The 20,858-nt window shown below is 44.4% G+C and overlaps 1 protein-coding gene across 1 annotated transcript in view; it reads left to right on the top strand.

Moving 5' to 3' along the window:
- si:ch211-269e2.1 (cohesin subunit SA-2) overlaps positions 1-20,858 on the top strand; it is a 126,015-nt gene that overhangs the window by 44,044 nt on the left and 61,113 nt on the right. The window contains exons 5-13 of the mRNA XM_048597887.1: positions 484-555; positions 4,128-4,332; positions 6,727-6,869; positions 7,987-8,060; positions 12,429-12,552; positions 14,904-15,002; positions 16,288-16,367; positions 17,976-18,083; positions 18,645-18,666. Coding sequence (XP_048453844.1) covers positions 484-555; positions 4,128-4,332; positions 6,727-6,869; positions 7,987-8,060; positions 12,429-12,552; positions 14,904-15,002; positions 16,288-16,367; positions 17,976-18,083; positions 18,645-18,666 — 927 coding nt within the window. The remainder of the gene's footprint in view (positions 1-483; positions 556-4,127; positions 4,333-6,726; positions 6,870-7,986; positions 8,061-12,428; positions 12,553-14,903; positions 15,003-16,287; positions 16,368-17,975; positions 18,084-18,644; positions 18,667-20,858) is intronic.

Raw genomic sequence — 20,858 nt, 5'->3', positions numbered from 1 at the left:
CTGCTTGGCCTGCTGTGTTCATCCAGCTCTACACCTTGTTATCTAGCATACTGCTGTAATCTGGAATCACACGTGGGCCAGCAGATTTCCTTCCCTAAAGAACAGACGGGTCTTTTACAGCTTTATGATCACAACTCCCAAGACTAACTTATTATTAATTCATTGAATTTTAAACTCCACCAGTTGCCAAGGTGGGAGTTGAACATGTATCCCCTGAATATTCTTCTGTAGAGGACATGACCAGTGTTGTTGCCCTATGCCACCATCCTCCCCCTAACAAGAGTGGCTGAAGTTCACAGTAGGTGGAACACTTGGAGATGTTCTGCAGATCTAATTTGGCACTATATTCTGTTGTTGCTTTAGTCATAGATTACAATATTGAATTGAGAATCTCTTACGTTTTTGAAGACTGTTTGCAAGGAAAACAGCGTTGGCCTTTTACGGAGTTCTTGAAATTGAGTTTTACCTTTGTACCTTTTGCAGGAGACAGGCTTACAATACAAGAAGTTCATGGTCTACCCCTGGATCTTGAATGTTACCTGGCCACTGGACCTGGTATTATTCAGTTTTCTTTACTTTAACAGTGATTGTGTATTCCCCATCCTGCGTAGTGTTCTTTTTCTAGTCTTGCCTATTCTTTGCGGAGAGAGGTGAACTCAACATTAAATTCTTCCATAACCTGCTCACTGTGTTTGACAGGGTCCTCAACCGCATCTGACTATCACCCATGCTTCCCCCCCATGCCCCTGTCCATCACTCACAACAGTGTTATCGGGTCCTCCTTGTCCTCACTTTTCATCCCACCAACCTCCACATTTAAAGGATCATTCTCTGCCATTTCAGACAACTCCAGCAGAATGCCACCACCAAACACATCTTTCCCTCACTCCTCCATCTGCATTTCACAGGGACCATTCCTTCAGGGACACCCTGGTCCATTCTACAATCACCAACATCACACCCCCTTTCCACAACACCTTCTCATGTAATTACAGAACATGCAAAACTTACCCCTTCACCTCCTTCCTGCTCAACATCCAAGGGCCTAAACAGTCTTTCCAGGTGAAGCAGCATTTCATCAGTAGCTCCTCCAATCTGTATTCGCTGCACCCAATGTGGCCTACTCTACATTGGAGAAACCAAACACGGAATACCTCCGGTCCGTGCGCAAGCATGACCCCAAACTTGCCATAGCCAGTCATTTTAACGCGGCGCCCTCGTGTCTGTCCTCAGCATGCTGCCGTATTCCAGTGAATCACAGCGCAAACTGGAGAAACAACATCTTATCTTCAAACTAGGCAGTTTATAACCTTCTGGGCTGAGTATTGAGTTCAACGCCTTCAAATTGTGAACGCATTCCTTCCCTTACTTTTAGCCTTGCTTGTTACATTCTCTGTCACCATGTCATCTCTCCCCCCACCCCACCCCAGTCTGTCCTTTCTGGTCTGGCAGTTAGACCCATCATTGTTCTGCCATTTGCACATTCCAATCACTTAATCTGAACTATCAACATCCTTTCTCCCCCAGCACCCTACACCCACCACCCCCCGCACCCCATACCCAAACTATAAGCATAAATGCTGTCCCCTCCACACTTCACTTCAGCTCTGAAGAGTCATCTAGACTCGAAATATTAGCCTGCTTTTTCTCTCCATGGATGCTGCCTGACCCGCTATGATCTCCAGCATTTTTCGTTTTCAGTCTTAAATTGAAGAAACAGGAAACGCTAGAAATGCTCAGGCAGCATCCGTGGAGACAGAGTTAACATTGTGAAGGTCGATGATCTCTCATCAGAACTGGAAACTATTCAGGGATTTTAAGCGCCCAGGCAGTGAAAAGGGGAGGGGAGGGAAAGGAAAGGATGGAAAGATGGGTCTAGAGAGCCTGTCAATGTCAACAGCAGAATCATTACCAGTAGTTGCTGTCTGAAGAATTGGGGCAAAGATTGAAGTCAATGTTGAGACCAGAAAGCTGCAAAGTGCCCTTGTGCTGAGCTTTGTTTAAGGATTGGCAGGAAATGAAATGCTGTTTTGGGGAGCTGGTATAGACACTAAGGGGTGAATGGCCTCCTTCTGACAGAGAACAGCATCTGGGATTCTGAACATTGGAGGCTGACGGGGGAGAGGTCAGAGTGAGAGTGGGTGGAGGATTAAAAAGATGCTTCCAGAAGCTCAGGGTCAAGCATGGAGACTTCAGAGTGAACTTAGGGGTGACCTTATAGAGGTTTATAAAATAATGATGGGTATAGATAAGATGAGTGGCAGGTGTCTTTTCCCTAGGGTGGGGGATTTCAAGACTAGAGGGCATATTTTTAAGGCAAGAGGGGAAAGATTTTAAAAAGACCATGAGGGGAAGCTTTTATACACAGAGAGTGGCTTGTGTGTGGAATGAACCTCCTGAGGAAGTGGTGGATGCATGTCGAGGTACAAAGACATTTGGATAAGTTCATGAATAAGAAATGTTTAGAGGCATATAGGCCAAATGCAGGCAGGTGGGACTAGTTTAGTTTGGGCTAATGGTTGGCATGGACTGGTTTGACTGAAGGCCTGTTTCCATGCTGTATGATGCTATATTAAATAACAATAATTTAAGAAAAAGTGCATACATGTTGCTGTTTAACCTGGAAGAGCTGACTGGTTACTGAGAAGGGAGGCAGTGAAAAAACAGTTGTTGCAACTCCTGCTATTGCATGGAAAAGCATCGCAGGAAACCAATGGTGGGGTTGAAGAATGAAGCAGGGCGTCTCAGAGGGAATGGGATCTTTAGAATGCCAGAAGGAGAGGGAAAGATGTGTTTGTTGGTGCCATTGTCTTAGAGGTTACAGAAATGAAGGAGGATGGTCCGTCGAGTGCGGAATTTGGCTAGGGAACTCATATCGTTGGCATGGATTGGGAAAAGATAAGAGTGAAAGTGTGGGGAGAAAAGGCAGACACAGTCAAGGATCTGTCAACCATGGCAGGGAGAATGCTCAACAAGAAGACAGATGCAATGGAGAAACTGAGAGAATGCAAGGGAGTCCTTACAGGAGAGGGTGGGAGAGAATGTTGACAAGAGGTGATGGAAGTCAGTGGGCTAATGGTAGACATTATTTGACGGCTTTTCCCCAGAAATGGAGATGAAGAAGTCAAGGAAGGGAAGGGAACCATTCAAGGTGAGCCATATGAAAGTGAGGAAGAAATGACAATTGAAAACAAAGTTAAGTACATTTCCTAGTTCAATAAAGATCAGGAAGTGGCAACGACCACGTGTGGAATCAGCTTCCTGAGGAAGTGGTGGATGTGGGTACAATTGTGGCATTTAAAAGATATTTGGATAAGTACATGAACAGGAAACATTTGGAGAGATATGAGACAGGAGCATGCAGTTGGGACTCGTTTAGTTTGGGATTATGTTTGGCATAGTCTGGTTGGACTGAAGGGTCTGTTTCTGTGCTGAGGGACTCTATGACTCTGTAACAAGGTAATCAATGCACTGGGCAGAAGAAGGGATGAAGAGGCCTTAAGTAGGACTAGAAAAAAGAAATTTCCACATAACCGACTGGCTGCCACCTCTGAATGGACATATTCTTGGAGACATTTTAATATGGCCTCACATATTTAACAATCTTCTCCAGTCAAAGAGCTCTTTCCCTATTTTCAACTTTTCTGTCGTAAGAAATGTTCAATGAATGAACAAATGTATGTTTTCTCCTGGGCTTTAGTAGCCAAGAAATTAATCTTCAATTCCCGGAGAATCTAACAACAGCAGCAACTGATACTTAAATGGCACCTTTTATCAGAGGTAGGCATTCTAAGGTACTTCAGAAGTGCAGTCATTAAAATTTGAAACTGAGTCGCATTGGGAAATGTTGGAAGCTGAGATATGTTTTAAGGGACACCTTGAATAGGGAGAATGAAGGGGTGCAGTGCAGGGATTAATGGGGTGGGTGGCAGAATCTTGAGTTTAGGTGCTGGGCAGCCATGGACACAGCCACCAATGGTGAATTGATAGTAGACTGGGAGACATTTACAATCAAGGCACTGACAGACTGGGATTGGGTATAGGACAACGAGGGTGGGACAATCTTGGCGTCTTGGTAGTCCTAACTGAATCACCGTTTGGTCAGGAGTCTCTTGCTCTCTTTCTAGGACAGTGGAGATTACCCCCTTACGATGTCAGGCCCCTATTGGAAGAAATTCAAGTCCAATTTCTGTGAGTTTCTCTCTCTGCTGATTCAGCACTGCCAGTACACTATCATACATGATGAATATCTAATGGATACAGTGATCTCCCTGTTGACGGGGCTCTCAGACTCCCAAGTGCGAGCCTTCCGGCACACCAGCACACTTGCAGGTGAGAATAGTGCAAATTGATAGACCAGTGAGTCAAAGGTTAATGGTGGGGGAGGGTGGAATCAGGAACGGGTGCTGTTCAGACAGGAAAGTGGAGAGGAGACCTCAATCAGCTCAACCATGACCTTCCTGAATGGTGGAGCAGTTTGGAAGAGTCTGGAGGAGCAGGAGCAGGCCACAATTCTGTATCACAAACTGGGAAAATGCCTGAGAATAATTGAGCCAAAGAGGTAAAGGATCAAGACTTTGCATGGTGATCATTGCACAAATTCAGAGCTAGCAATGTTTGCCCAAAACCAGGACACCCTGGCTAGGTTTTCAAATAACGTATCCTGCTGGGGTATTGGCTGGATAAAGGAGCATAAAAATCTGGTGGGGAATGTTATGTACTGCCTCCTAAAGTGGGAACCCAATCCTTAAGCGATCTCAATTCTAAGGGGCCCAACTACTGCACAGCAATTTGAGCAGCAAAGCATGGATTTATCCTGCCTTTTTGCATCATGCAACATGTGTATATTTTTGTTTTATTTGTAAATGCAGTCTTGGGATGTGGGTGTCACTCACAGGGATGACATTGTTTTGCCCCTTCTCAGTTGAGACATTAGTAGCCAGCTTCTTGCTCCTTGAACCACGCTGCACGTGGAGGGGTCAGCTAAATTGTGTGTACAATCTCCACAATTTATGGTGTTAAGCCTTGGAACCGGTAGAGGTGACCATGGAGCCAGCAGAGGTGACCATGGAGCCGGCAGACTGGATCTCCGAACTTTTGCATCCAAATGTTTAGGGTATTTCGTTTTGGCAGTGTCATATTCATGAAGAGATAGAAGGATCAATAAGAGTGTGACATATGGGACCTTTCCTTCAATCCTACTCGCTTCCCTTTTCTGCTGAAGGCGATTTCTCCTGGACCTCTGTGCCTTTTCCAGCTCTGACCTCTTTCACATCTCCCAATTCCATTCGCTTTATGTATAATCCATGAGATGTGGCTGTCCCTGGCCAGATCAGCATTTATTCTAAGAATTGACCCATTTACTGTGGGTCTGGAGTCACACGTAGGCTAGAGCAGGTAAGGATGGCAGATTTCTTTCCCTAAAGGACATTTGTAAACCAGATGGGTTTTCTTCCTGTCAAATTCTAGATTTTTGTTGAATTCAAATTCCATCATCTGGCATTTTAGCATTTGAAAATGGGTCCCCAGAATGTTACCTTTGTCTCTGGGTTAATAGTCGAGCCTCTAGGGGAGGGAATGGCCTGATGGTATTCCGAACCTAATGATGACCATGAACCCATTGTCGATTGTCGGAAAAACCCATCTGGTTCACTCATGTCCTTTAGGGAAGGAAACTGCCATCCTTGCCTGGTCTGGCCTACATGTGACTCCAGACCAACAACAATGTGGTTGACTCTGAACTGCCCTCTGTGCAATTAGGGATGCACAAATAATGCCGCCTGGTCAGCGATATCCTCATCCCGTGAATGAATAAAGAAAATAATGCCACTAGGCCATCGGCAGCCCCTAGCTCTTAGCTGCCAATGCCACGTGCTCTGGAATTCCCTCCATAAACTTTGACAACCCTCCAGCTGGCTAGTTAAAGGCAAGGTGTTAATCATAGAGGACGTCACTGTAAATACACGGAGTGAAATTTTACTGCCCCTGACTCATCACCCCCAGGAGTCAACTGTTGGGGAAAGAGGCCATAAAAGAGTTGGCATGGCAGTGTCACTGACCCCCTGCCTCTACTGGTATTTTACGTGTGGCAGGAAAAGTGTTGGGCACCCTGCTTGACCTTGTGCTAATTGAAGACCTTAAATATCTGAATAATGGTGATTTAAATGTCTCCTCCCACACGGGGTAGTGTTGACACTCCTTAGTGACCTGGCAACCATTTTGCAGGCAGCGGAGATTCTGTGCCCAATGGAGTCCATTCCCTAGTGGTACTCCACACCACCACTTCACCTATTTCCTTCCTGATGCTACCCCCACCCATTCATCTCAATGGAGCATGCCAATAACTCTCCAGATCCATGGCATTGGGAGGTGGGCTGCAGTGCCAGCAGTGGCCTCCACTCCCGGTGGCGCTGCTGGGACTAAGAGAGCGGCAAACTTTTTGTTTGTGTGGGGTGAGGGAGGTTCCCCGAGATCTTCCCTGAGCCAATCAACAGTCAAAGGCCGTGAAAGGGCTACGGCTGCCACACGGCCAATGGGAAGCAGGCTTGTTTCCGATTTTCAGCTTTCAACTCCTCCGTGTAAAGTTCCACCCAAATATTCTGGGCAATGTTCTACCTTTCCACGGCAGAATAACCTATTGTCTGCATGGATGACATTGACATAAAGTTGTGAGAGCTTGTGCTCGGGTACATTTATTAGGAAATTTCTATTTCTATTCCCCTCAAGCTATGAAACTCATGACAGCCTTAATCAACGTGACTCTGAGTTTGAGAGTCCAGTTGCAAAACTCTCAGCGACAGTGTGAAGTTGAGATGTTTGACAAACGACCCAGTAGGAGGCTGGAAACGTTCTTGCAGAAGAAAAACGAGGTAAGCTGGCAGCTTCTACTTCCCCATTTCCATGCCGAAATCTAGCAGAATGCCCTCTCTAATATTTTAAAGAAATGATTCTCAAGATTCAGGCAAGGCCAGATTTACTGCCCACTTCTTGTTAACCTGAGAAGATAAAGGTCTCAAGCCACTACAGTTTATGAGGATGAGGTCAAGAGTCTTTAACCTGTTTGAACATCGATGAGTGTCATCCGTTTGTGAACACCACTTCCCCTCTCTCCTGAAGGTCAATTGATGAGAAGTTCCTGGAATTAGATTCTCAGCTTTTCTTAGCAACTCTCACTGATTGAGAAGAGTTGGAAAGAAATAAGGTAACTGTGGCTGTTGAACAGAGAGAGGAGCCTTTAGGGAACTCCTTGGCATTTAGGTTCTGCTGAAGAGGCCTTTAACTTCATGATGGTTGGACAGAGTAAAGCGTTAATAGCTGAAGAGTTGATAACCAGAAGGTGCAGGTCTATAATGATCGTTAAAGAATGAAATGTAACGTGAGGAAAACCTTGTAAATGTAACAAGGAATGCACTGCCTGTTAGATGGGGGGATATGGAGCCAATAAGATCCTCCAGAAATGAACTGAAGACATTTGGCATTCTTGTGTTTGTCCTGATGAGTGCGCAACAAAAGCTTCATCAACCTGCCTCTCTTTTCATGAATATAGGAAGGAGTTGGCTAAATAATTGAAGGAGAAAAGAATGGAGCATGCTAGGACCATGCAGGGAAAGGGAACTAACTGGATTGCTGTCAAAAAGAGCTGATACAGAGTTGATGGGATGAATTCTCTTTTTTTTAAAATTCATTCATGGGATAAGGGCCTTGCTGGTTAGGCCAGCATTTATTGCCCATCTTTAATTGCCCAGAAGACAGTTAGGAGTCAGCCGCATTACCATGGGTCTGGAGGTATGTGTAGGCCACACCAGGTAGGGCCAGCAGTTTCCTTCCCTGTCTGTACTGTTCTATGATTCTAAATGAAGCAATTAACCACTTGATTTGTCAGGCTGCTGGGATACTGATGAATTAGGATAAATATATATCTGTAACAACATTTTCTTTTTTAAGGCTATAACAAGTAATAAAGAGTCTGGTGCCTTTTTTTTTCAGATTATAGCAAAGCAGGAAAACATTGAAAATCTGATGAATGCAATTTTCAAAGGAATCTTCCTTCATAGATACCGGTAATGTTACCTCTGTCGTTACATCCCAGGGGTAAAAGAGATTTTTGTAGCTCTTGAGTTCCCATTTCTATTTGTGCTAGAAGGACTACTTTTGGGGATTTTTCAACAGATCAGACGCAGGTGTGCTGTTGTTTATCCAGTTTTCTGGAGGCAGTTCATTGGCACTACTTCAGGGGTGGATTCGAATGGCTAGAGAGTGCGCTTTGGTAGTGACAGTGGGAAGCCAAGTGGAAGTGAAGTTTAAAGGGCAAGGGACAATGAAAAGATGTGTCATAATAGGGAGGGACCAGAGTTCTAAAAGCCATTAGGAAAGTCTCAAAATGTCAATTTTGGGATCTATAGCACTTAGATGGAGCCTAAAATAAAGAGGCGTGCAAAAATGAAGGAATGAAAAATCTAAGGAGCATAGGTCTGTGGACAAATGATGGAGTGGTCCAACACACCATTTCCTATTTGAATGCTCCTGAAGTGGAGGAGGCACTGCAGGAGGCTGTTATCAAGATGATAACTATCTCTGAAAATTTGACACCAGGCCTTGTGAGGAGATACTAGATGACTAAAAGCTGGGTCAAAGAGGCTTAAGATGTGTCTTAAGGGAGGAGGTCAAGCTAGAAGGACTCTGACGTTTAGGGAGGGAATTCCTGAACTTAAACCCTGAGGCAGCTGAAGGAACCACCTATGAGGGTGGAGTATTTAAAACTAGAGATGCTCAAGAGGCTAAGAGATGAGTGCAGACAATTTGGAGGTTTGTGGAGCCGACAGAGATAGGGAGGGGGTGAGGCCAGTGAGAAACTTAAAAGCAGAATGAAAATTTTCAACCAAATATCTTCCTGAACTGGGAGCCTATTTGGGTCAGGGATCACAGGGCAGCAGGTTCACGGAACTTATTGCAAGTTAGGGAACGGACCTTAGAGTTTCTGATGAGATTAAGTTCACAGTGGAAGCAAATTACTGCAGATGCTGGAATCTGTATTGAAAACAATAAATGATGGAGATCACAGCGAGTCAGGCAGCATTCGTGGAGCGAGAGCAAGCTAATGTTTCGAGTCTAGATGACTCTTCATGAGAGCTGAAGTGAAGTGTGGAGGGGACAGCATTTATGCTTATAGTTTGGGGAGGGGGTGTGGGGGTAGTGGGTGTAGGGTGCTGGGGGAGAAAGGATGTTGATAGTTCAGATTAAGTGATCAGAATATGCAAATGGCAGAACAATGATGTGTCGAACTGCCAGACCGGAAAGGACAGACAGTCCCACCAGGGTGGGGGGTAGGGGAGAGAGGACTTGGTGACAGAGAATGTAACAAGTAAAGCTAAAGAAAGGGAAGGAATGGGAGTTGGTTCACAATTTGAAGGTGTTGAACTCAATATTAAGTCCCTTTAGCGCTGCTGACATGGCTTGCTTCTTTCATCACCGTGATTTCCCACCCACTGTGGTTGACCGGGCCCTCAATTGCTTCTGACCTATCACTCGTGCTTCTGCTGCTGCACCTTCTCATCACTCACAGCAGAGTGATCGGGTCCCTCTTGTCCTCACTTTTCATCCCACCCGCCTCCACATTCAAAGGATCATTCTCTGCCATTTCAGACAACTCCAGCAGAATGCCACTACCAAACACATCTTCCCCTCACTTCCCCTGTCTGAATTTCACAGGGATCATTCCCTCTGGGACACCCTGGTCTATTCCACAACCACCAACACCACACCCACCTCTTCACGGCACCTTCCCATGTAACCGTAGAACATGCAACACCTGCCCCTTCACCACCTCCCTGCTCACCATCCATGAGCCTAAACAGTCTTTCCAGGTGAAGCAGCATTTCATCTGTCCGTCTCCAATCTGTATTCGCTGCACCTAATATTGCTGACTCTACATTGGAGAAACCAAACACAGAGTGGGTGACTGCTTTGCAGAACATCTCTGGTCTGTGAGCAAGCATGACGCCGACCTTCCTATAGCCAGCCATTTTAACACAGTCTCCTGCTCACATGCCCACATGTCTGTCCTCAGCATGTTGCAGTGTTCCAGTGAATCACAGCACAGCTACAACACCTCAACTTCAGACTAGGCACTTTCCATCCTTCTGGACTTAATATTGAGTTCAACATCTTCAAATTGTGAACCAACTCCCATCTCTTTACTTTCTTTATTCATTAATGGGATGAGGGTGTCGCTGGCCAGGCAGCATTTATTGCCCATCCTTAATTGCCCAGAGGGCAGTTAAGAGTCAACCGCATTGCTGTGGGTCTGGAGTCACATGTAGGCCAGACCAGGTAAGGATGGCAGTTTTCTTCCCTAAAGGGCATTAATGAACCGGATGGGTTAATCCAACAATTGGCAATGGGTTCATGGTCATCATTAGACCATCTGCTGTGGTGGGATTTGAACCCAGGCGCCCAGAACATTATCTGAGTCTCCAGTCCAGTGATAATACCACTAGGCCATCACCTCTCCTTTCGCTTGTTACATTCTGTTATTGTGTCCTTTCCCCACTCCCTCCATCCCAGTGGGACTGTCTGTCCTTTCGAGGCTGGAAGGAGAGCCATCATTGTTCTGTTATTCTCATATTCTGATCACTTAATCTAAACTATCAACATCTTTTCTCCATCAGCACCCTACACCCACTACTCCCATACCAACCCACCCCACGCCAAACTGTAGCATAAATGCTGTTGCCTACACACTTCACTTCAGCTCTGATGAAGAGTTGTCTAGACTCAAAATGTTAGCTTGCGCTCTCTCCATGGAAGCTGTCTGACCCGTTGTGATCTCCAGCATTGGTTGTTTTCAGTATGTTCACAGTGGGTTGAATGCAGGAGGCCAGCCAGGAATGCTTTAGATCAGTTGAATCTTGGGGGAATAAATAGATAATTGAGGGCTTCAGCTGCTAGTGATAATGCAGAGGAGGCCTGGAGTAGAGAAGGCCTAAAACAGTGTAGGAAAATTAACAATTGGTTTTGTAAATGATAATATGGAGGTGCTGGTGTTGGACTGGGATGGACAAAGTCAGAAATCACATGACACCAGGTTATAGTCCAACAGGTTTATTTGAAATCACAAGCTTTCGGAGTGTAGCCCTTCAACAGTTTCTCTTTTTGAAGGGGTTGTTCAGCAGGCTGTTGTCCAGCTATTTGACTGCAAGAGGTGTCGCGATTGAACCCAATTCTTGCCCTGGCCTGACACCTGTGGGTTCATCAGGGATGGACCCCAGCCTTTAGCTGCCTTTGCCTCTTTTCTCATGAACTGGTTTTGCTGTGTAGCATCCTATTTAGCTGGGGCAGCGCTCCAAAGGCTTGTGATTTCAAACAAACTCATTGGACTATAACCTGGTGTCGTGTGACATTTAATTTTCTAATGCCTTGTCTAATGTAAGTTTGTGTTGAAAATTGGAGGAGTACAGTGAAAAGTTCTTTAGAGTGGCCTTCCCTCAGTGAGCTTCCATTTGGGAGGCTCAGGCACTTTCTCCATCACTGTCGGAGACAGTGCCTGGAGGATGCTTACTGAGAACTCTCTGGGGAAATATGTCAGGCTGGAGCACAACCAGTAGGTTATCTTGAAGCATTCCACAGTGACTGATGGGCATTTAACCCCTGGATTTGCCTTTAGAATGGGTGCATTTTCCATCAGGTGTAGGGATGACAGGCTTTGTAGAATTCTTGCCAAGGTGCAGATAAACACGGAGAACAGTATAAATAATTCCAATCGCTATTCTTTACAAAGCGAGAGATAGCACAACAGGGGTAAATGAGTGAATGCAAGTAAATGTAATTAAAAACTCTATAGTTACACTCTTATAACGTGCTTTCTTTTCAAGTTATCTCCCTGCAGTTTTTGAAGTTGCTAGACCTCGAGGGGTTATTACTCCACGAGCAGCTTCCCTGGAGCTTTTCCTCAAGAATTTTTCTTTCTGAAGGCATTGTCCAACAGGCTGTTGTCCAGCTATTTGATTGCAGGCGGTATCACGACTGAACCCAATTCTTGCCCTTGCCTGACACCTGTGGGTTCATCAGGGATGGACCCCAGCCTTTAGCTGTCTTTGCCTCTTTTCTCATGAACTGGTTTTGCTGAGTAGCATCCTATTTAGCTGGGGCCAGTCAAACTCAGTATGGCCCCAAGGGCTTGGGGAATGATGCATTATTGTTTGTAACAGTGGTCAAAATGAGGTGAATCCTTGATGATTTGAAGTCATGAACTAACTCCAAAGCATTTGTAATGATGAGGGTTGACTGTACATCCACCCAGCGATCTATCTTTCCATCCATCTATCTGCAATATATAATATACATATATATTAAATTTTGTGTCTGACTGTTTGAGATACACAGTCCTGGTGTACTCATTCATTGGAAATGTAATTCCCATTTTCTTGCAGTGATGCATTACCTGAGATCAGAGCTATTTGTATTGAAGAAATAGGAATCTGGATGAAAAGCTGCAGTGATCGCTTCCTGACTGACAGCTACTTGAAATATGTAGGATGGACTTTGCATGATAAAGTGAGTCAATCTGTAATATTCATCAATGCTTTCTCCCGCTTAGTTAGATGCTGATCAGTTTTTTTTCCCTTCTGCCACTCCAGCAGCTTTTTTGAACAGTGTTAAATATTCTGACTAATCCCACTGTTATGTTAATACTACTCTGTAATGAGATCAATCCACTCTGAAGCTGAATGATGAAATTTGACTGGCATTAGTCTACTATTTGGTGAGTTCCTTTTTGTGGCTACTCTGCCTTGTATCTTTGCTGTAGCATTGGCACTCCAGTGAGGGGAATACAACAATGCAATGCAGCCCAATGCACTCATCTTAATAGCCTTTTCTCCTATTGTGAGAGAACAATGTTCTATCATTTGCAAAGGTGACTAGAACAAAGTTTCTTTTGTGTGCCTTCCTAGTCCAGGCTAACAGCTGTCATCCATCTCAATGGTGGGTGCTTTAACCCAGGAGGGAGGTCTCAGAAGGAGACAGAGAGGGGTAACAGAAATAGTATGTATGGCAAAAGATTTGACAGGCAGTCACTGATGGCATTTTAGAAGAGTTATCTTTACACAGTGCCAGGGCCTGGTTTTGATTTCAGTCTCAGGTGACTGTGTGGAGTTTGCACATTCTCCCCGTGTCTTGTGTAGGTTTCCTCCGGGTGCTCCGGTTTCCTCCCACAGTCCAAAGATGTGCAGGTTCGGTGGATTGGCCATGGGAAATGCCGGGTTACCGGGATAGGGTGATTTGGAGTGGGGGAGGGGGGTGGGTGCGGATGCTCTTTGGAGGGTCAGTGTGGACTGGATGGGTCAAATGGCCTGTTTCTACACTGTAGGGATTCTATGATTATTTCAGGTGCTGATGGAGCAGTACTATGAAGAAGGGATGGGCATTAACGCAGGGCAAATTCTGTGCTAAATTAAGCTGGGAATGCCAAGTGGTGGATACACACTACCCTCAAGTCACTCACAAACATGACTGTCTGACAGAATGGTAGCTGAATGGTCTGGGGGTTCGTGGGGATGAAATACAGAGAACTGCAGTTGGACCTCCTGGCAGGGATGTGCTTTGAGAAGTGTGAGGTGGGGTAGGGTGAAAGGACTGGGTGTGATACAGTACAATAAAAGAACACAGTGTATTTGGGGCTGGGATGTGGTTGAAAACAAGGTGAGAAAAGCAGGGAAGATGGTGGATAGAGTTAATTGTATGATGGCCTCATTTGAAGAGGCAGAGTTCATGCGTTTTTCAAACTTGGTGTTTGACTTGAGAGAAGAAAAGGTGAGGGAATGGAGTTTGCTGAAAGTAAACATGATGGAGTTGTGGTCAATCTGGGAATAATAGAAAGGTTTAATAGAAATGCATGAGTTCAGTTTGGTCAGCACTAGCTCTGAAATGAATGATTGGGCAAAATTGTGCAAAGTCTGTGACCCTTGAAATAAGGGGTGAGATGAACACCATAATGGGGGATTACCAGCAATAAGAGAGCATTTTCCATGGAGAACTGAACGCTTCAAGGATATTTGACAAAGATACCCCAAATCATGAGAGGTCTGAACAACGTAGACAAGGAGAAACTGTTCCCGCTCATAAAAAGATAAAGAACAAGAGTCTCGAAGTAATTGGCCAAAGAGGCCAAAGTGACATGAGGAATTTCACACAGCGAGTGGTTAGGGTCTGCATGCTCTGTGATATGGAGGCTTGTTCAATTGAAGCATTTAACAGGGAATTTGACTGTTATCTGGAAAGAAAGAATGTGCAGTGCTATGGGAAGAAAGGAACTGCTCATTTGGAGGATTGGTGTCGACTCAATGGGGTTGATAGTCTCCTGCGTTGTAACAATTCGGTGATTCTGTGAATGGATTATTGGGAACAAAAGTGTCAAAGCCAGAGGCAATGGAGTTGGTGAGTGGGTGCACTACCAAGGGCTGTTTAAGCATATGTTAAAATCATCAAACGTGAGAAACAAGAAACATTAGTGTTTATTTTATTAACGCTATATTGAGCAGCTTTTTTTCTCTTCCTCACAGAATCCCTACAGTGTGGAAACAGGCCCTTCGGCCCAACAAGTCCACACCAACCCACCTAGACCCATCCCCCTATAACCCATCTAGCCTACACATCCCTGAACACTGCGGGCAATTTAGCATGGCCAATCTACCTAGCCTGCACATCTTTGGACTGTGGGAGGAAACTGGAGCACCTAGAGGAAACCCACGCAGACACGGGGAGAATGTACAAACTCCACACAGACAGTTGCCTGAGGGTGGAATCGAACCCAGGTCCCTGGCACTCTGAGGCAGCAGTGCTAACCACTGAGCCACCGTGCTGCCTGTAAATATATGTTCTAATATATGTTCACTTTTTTCTTGAAGCAAAGTGACGTGAGATTGAAATGCCTGATTGGTTTACTGGGCCTATACTCTGACAAAGAGCTTTGTTCAAAGATGGATCTTTTTACCTGTCGATTCAAGGTGAGTCAAATTTTGATAATGCGAGTGGAGGCAGCATGTGTCCCTGTAGCCAAAGGATGAAGTCTGGAGTCACATGTGAGTGAGACTGGGTACAGACAGCAGATTTCCTTCCCTAAAAGCCCAGTTGGGATTTTACAACAGTTGATGATAAGGACTTGTTCAGTGTTTAGATTCATATTCCAGATTAATTTAATTGAAATTCCCTTAAAATACTGAGAGGTGGGGATTTGAACCCAAGTTCCTAGGATATTAGCTTGGGACTCTGGAATACTCCGCCAGTGACATCACCATTATGCCACCATCTGCCAGGGGGAACCAATCATTTATGATCCATTTTTATAATCCTGGGTTGCCACCTTGACTATATAAATTGACTTCAGGCCCAGTGGTTTTTTTGGTCAGAAGGTCTAGGTTGTCCGACATTGGCAATATTCTTTGGCTTGTTTCACATTATTGGGATAGGCCCATCAGAATTTTGGACCTTTTCAAGTGGAAAAAGCCATCTTAGTGACTGTATCAGTCAAACTGCTTCTTCACATGTACAGGCTTATATAATTGGTTATTAGCTGTGCCTGGAAGAGAGCAAATTAGGGTTAGGCTTATTCTACATATGACTCACACTTGAGGTTATTTTAAAAGTATATTTACGCCCTTTAATTTGAGGGTGCTGTGTTATTAGTTCTCATTTGGACAGGAAATCAGCAGGTAGTGATATAGTGGTAATGTCACTGGGCTAATGATCTGGGACATGGATTTGAATTCTGCCTTGACAGATGATGAGATTGACAGTCAATAAAAATCTGGAATTAAATGCAGGCCATGTTGGTGACCAGGTAACCATTCTTGACTGTTGTAAAAACCCATATGGCTCACTTTTATAGGGAAGGGAATCTGCTACTCTTATCTGGTCTGGCCTACAGGCGACTCTAGGTACAGAGCAATGTGGTTGACTCTTAGATAACAACATGTAGAGCTGGATGAACACAGCAGGCCAAGCAGCATCAGAGGAGCAGGAAGGCTGATGTTTAGGGCCAAGACCCTTCTTCAGAAATTACTCTTAATGACTCTTAACTGCCTTTTAAATGGCCTCGTAAACCATTCAGTTCAAGGGCCAATCAAGATGGGTAATAAATGGGTTATTAGTCCCCATCCCATGAGAAAATAAAATTAAAAGATACATTCACGGGACTCTGAGGGCCAATGTCGCTGTCATTTTTAGGAAGTTGTTCTCGGTCTAATTAATAAGAAGTCCATAGCTGTACTGTGTTCCATTGTTTTCCAACAGGATAGAATAACATCAATGACACTGGACAAAGAAAGTGAAGTGGCTGTCCAAGCAATCAAGGTGTTAACTCTCATGCTGCAGTAAGTAAATGCTTCTTTCCAGTTGTGTTGTTTGAGAAATATGGATTTTTGGATCAGTGAATGGAATTACAGTGAACCAAACCATCCTGCAATTAATGTGATTACTTTGTTTTCCCTACCTCCGCATTGTAGGAACAGTTTTAGTGTTATTTGACATATCATGGAACTCATGTGAGGCTAGGCATTTGCCGTGTCTGTATTTAGATGTTACCCCATATAGTGTGTATGATGCAGTGGCTCACAGGTAAGTGAAAGCATCAGGAGGTTCATCATCATAGAATCCCTACAGTGTGGAAACAGGCCCTTCGGCCCAACAAGTCCACACGACCCTCAAAACATCCCACCCAGACCCATCCCCCTATCACCCAACTAATCTACACATCCCTGACACTATGGGCAATTTAATATGACCAGTCCACCTAGCCTGCACATCTTTGGACTGTGGGAGGAAACCAGAGCACCTGGACGCAGACAGAGGAGAATGTGCAAATACGACACAGACAGTCGCCCGAGGGTGGAATTGAACCCGGGTTTCTGGCGCTGTGAGGCAGCAGTGCTAACCACTGAGCCACAGAAAGTAAGTAAGTAGAGGTATTCAGGAGTGGGGTTGGAGGATGAAAGTCATCGAGTCTACAGCACAGAAGAGGCCCTTTGGCCTATCAAGGAAAGGATGGGAGAGTAGTGACATTCAGAGAAGTGAGGGGCAATTGGAAGACCTCCCTCATTAACTAAACTATCATCCTTTATGACACAGTGAAGTTTCTGGTGTGCACTGTGATCGTCAGGCTCAAATTCTGATTGCAACCTGAGCAAAAGCTGACAATTAATGAGCGAGGAAATCCCTACTCATTTTGATTGTAACAGAGATAAGATATCCTCTGCTTTTTCCAATGATCTCTTCTTTTCTCCCAGCATCATGTTATGGTGGGGACTGCTGTTAGAGTTCAGTTCTAACTGTGCCTGTAGTTTATACAGTGAACACCCTCTGACTGAGGCAAGGCCATCAAAGAAGCATCTGGATCTCTCCCAATTAACCCCAATATTGATACACTTCAGCAGAGTTAGATATCGGAAATTGAAACTCTGGCCTGAACATTAAACAAGCCCTTATCTGCAAAACCCAATTTCTTTCCTGTTTGTGTGATTCTTTCATTGGCCAGCATTACCCGAACAGTTCTGACTGTGCTAATAGCTACATCAACAACCAATTTAAGATAAACAGTTAGACTTGTAACATAGCTCATTTACACTTATTAGAAGTGACATACATTCATTCTCAGAAACAGAAGGAATATGTTCAAGTGCTGTGCTTTTTTTTGTAATTAACTGGGAGCTTAGGGAGTCTATGGTTCCACTCCATTTCCTCCCCTTGATCAATCAAAATGGACTTGCCCACTAATAAGCATCCTTTGCTCCTGCAATATAGATTGGTGGGATTGTTTGAAATTTGGTTTTCTTGCATTTGTCCTGAAGAGTGCAAGACAAAAGGTTTTGGCACCTTGTCTCTTTTTTTTCAGAAATATTCAAGTTCTGTACTGCCCAGAAAAATAATGCACAAATGACAATGTGAAACAAAATGATTGAAATCTGTTTCTTAATTTTCTGCAGGAACTGCGAGGAGTTTTTAACTTCGCAGGACTGTGAACAATTATATCAGTTGGTTTATTCAGCACAAAGGCCTGTGGCTTTGGCAGCTGGTGAATTCTTGCATAAAAAGTAAGTGAAAGTCTTCTTAATCAGAGGCAATTAGAACAGTAATGGGTCCAGGAACCAGTGTTTGCTTCATTGCCCCAAGATAAGTCTGGGAAGTGGAGCAACAGCTGAGGAATATCTAATCATTAGATCATTGGCGTTTTAGTTCATTCATAGGATGACCCATTATTGGGTTGAGCATCTTTTGGCGGCTGAGAGGCACAGATTATTGATCCCCAACCAAGCCTATCGTTGCAATTACTTTTCACCCTTTGTAAAGGCACAAGGCACAGTGAGGTCCAATATCTCTCCCTCAGAGACTGGAAGGTGCTGCTTATAAACTCAGCGAAAATATTATATTGTTTAGAGCAGCAGTGACCTAAAAGCATTGTGGCAGGATTCTGACAACATGGTGAAGCCATTACTCAATCTCAGGCAGCAACTTCTGCGGTCTTTAACTTTGTAGAATGTTATTTTTTAAAAAAGTGATCGGAACATTCTCAATATGGGTCATTGGCCTTAGCGTCCCTGAGCTAAGAACGTGCAAAATCAACCACATTTGGAATTCCTGTCTGCTCTCCACAGACCTCTGATGGAACGTATGGATGTCAGGTGCTGCTGAGCTGTGATCCCATTCTGCACAGATCATAGTCTTAGCCTCACGCAAGAAGTCAGAAAGTGCTGCCAATGGCTAAGTAGGCAAGGAGGTGAGGAAAGAGAGAGAATTCGATGCCAGTATTGTTATGGTGAAAAAACAGAAATTGCTGGAAAAGCTCAGCAGGTCTGACAGCCTCTGTGGAGAGAAATCAGAGTTAACCTTTTGACCCTTCCTCGGAACCAATAGTAGCTAGGAAAGGAGATGGGGTGGAGGGAGGGTGTAAGGAGTAAACAATAGGTGGGGATAGGGCCCAAAGAGAGTGAAGAACAGTTGGACAGACAAAGGAGTGGATACGATCTAGCAAGGAGGGTGAATAGCTATTAATGGGGACTATTAGTGTGTAATAGAAGAACTATGTAATAACAAGGCCTGGTGTGTCGGGGTTGGGGTAAGGACATGGGAGAGGTCAAGCCCTAAAGTTATTGAGTCCAGTTGTTATGGCGCACCTCCACGTTTTTATGGTGATGTTTTCTGCATACATCACTGGAGGGGGAAATGACACAAGATATCAGGTGATTCAGACCTAGTCTCAAATTGTTCTGAGGATGCTACCAATTCAGACACTGTACAAGTTCTCCAACTTAGTAGCACAGATAAGTACAGCTAATACCTTACTGGCATCACATGATAAGCTCCATCTATCAGGATATAAAGGACTGTTCCTCAGAGGAGCTAACCAGCTCTGTATTTGCTACCAGTTCTGTGTGAGAACATTTCAACAGCAGTAATATGTATTTACTCTTAATTACAACCAAATGTCTTCCCATGGATTCTCTTCCTCCCAGTCCATAACGTCTGGCTCTGTATACCCCACCCCATCCATATAGTTGTGTTCCATCAGCCCATTTCCCCATCGCATCTACGTTTTCACATGTTTCCCCTTCTCTCTTGTGTCTCTCCACATCGCCTGGCTGCACTGTGGCTATCAGGTTACCAGGTCAAACTATCTGGGGTATCATCTAGAATCCACCATCTCGGATATGATGCAACTGATTATTGTAAACCTGTAATGTCTATCAAAACTCAGTTCTGCTGAGGACTTTGTGTGGGCATTCTTTGCACTTAACATTGGTAACAGAGACTCGTATCAATAGGAGGATTGGTGACAGTCAACCTACCCAAGATATCCCAAAAGGTTCAGGTAAATGTAAGACAATAAGACTAGCAACTTCTCAAATATTTAACAAATGTCCAATATATTTCTGAGTTAGCCAACCAAAGTATGGCTGGTTCCTTGATACTTATCTATTAAGTTGGCACGAAAAGAAAAATAAACAATGAATATCTGAACAGATTCTCTGTGGATTGTAACACAGGAGTTTGATTTTTTTTTAAAATAGTGCTTGTCTAATCTTTTGAAATCAGTGGCTACACCCTAAGTTCAAAGCGGTTTGTTTGACCTGAGCCACATACCGTGCTGAGTGACAGTGTTGAGATAGTTAGAGACATACGAACCACAAAAGTGAGCTGGGATTTCCATCTTCTCAGAGCATGACCTTCCGCCCATTGTGTTAAGAATTGTACACTCAGTGGCACGGAAGCAGAAAGTCCCGCTGTCATTGTTGAAATGCCTTTAGAAAGGAGAATCCAGTGTGAAATATCTGTAGCCAAGCCCACTGCTTTTCAATGGCCTGATGGACTTCCAACAGGAGAACTGTACTGTCAAAATTTGCCTGTTCATTGTGTCAATAAAAGTCTGTATAGTAGCTTCACCTGCAGGCTGTATGTATAAGAGGGAAGTAATTATCCACTCTGACTGTGGCAACTTAATTCCAATCTACCATTAGGGGATCAGTTAGCTCAGTTGGTTGAGTGGCTGGTTGGTGATGCAGAGTGACACAACAGTGTGGGTTCAATTCTCTCACTGGCTGAAGTTACAATAAAGGGGTAACAAGATGTAGAGCTGGATGAACACAGCAGGCCAAGCAGCATCAGAGGAGCAGGAAAGCTGATGTTTTGGGCCTAGACCCTTCTTCAGAAATGAAGCACAAGCTTTCAGAGCCTGAAAAAGGAGTGAGGCTCCGAAAGCTTGTGTTTTCAAATAAACCTGTTGGACTATAACCTGGCATAACAAGGTGTAGAGCTGGATGAACACAGCAGGCCAAGCAGCATCAGAGGAGCAAGAAGGCTGATGTTTCGGG

Source organism: Rhincodon typus, chromosome 6 (genome assembly GCF_021869965.1).
Source record: "Rhincodon typus isolate 14 chromosome 6, sRhiTyp1.1, whole genome shotgun sequence".
Classification (NCBI taxonomy): domain Eukaryota; kingdom Metazoa; phylum Chordata; class Chondrichthyes; order Orectolobiformes; family Rhincodontidae; genus Rhincodon; species Rhincodon typus.
The sequence above is the reverse complement of the archived record's forward strand: the minus strand, read 5'-3'. Positions and strand labels throughout refer to the sequence as shown.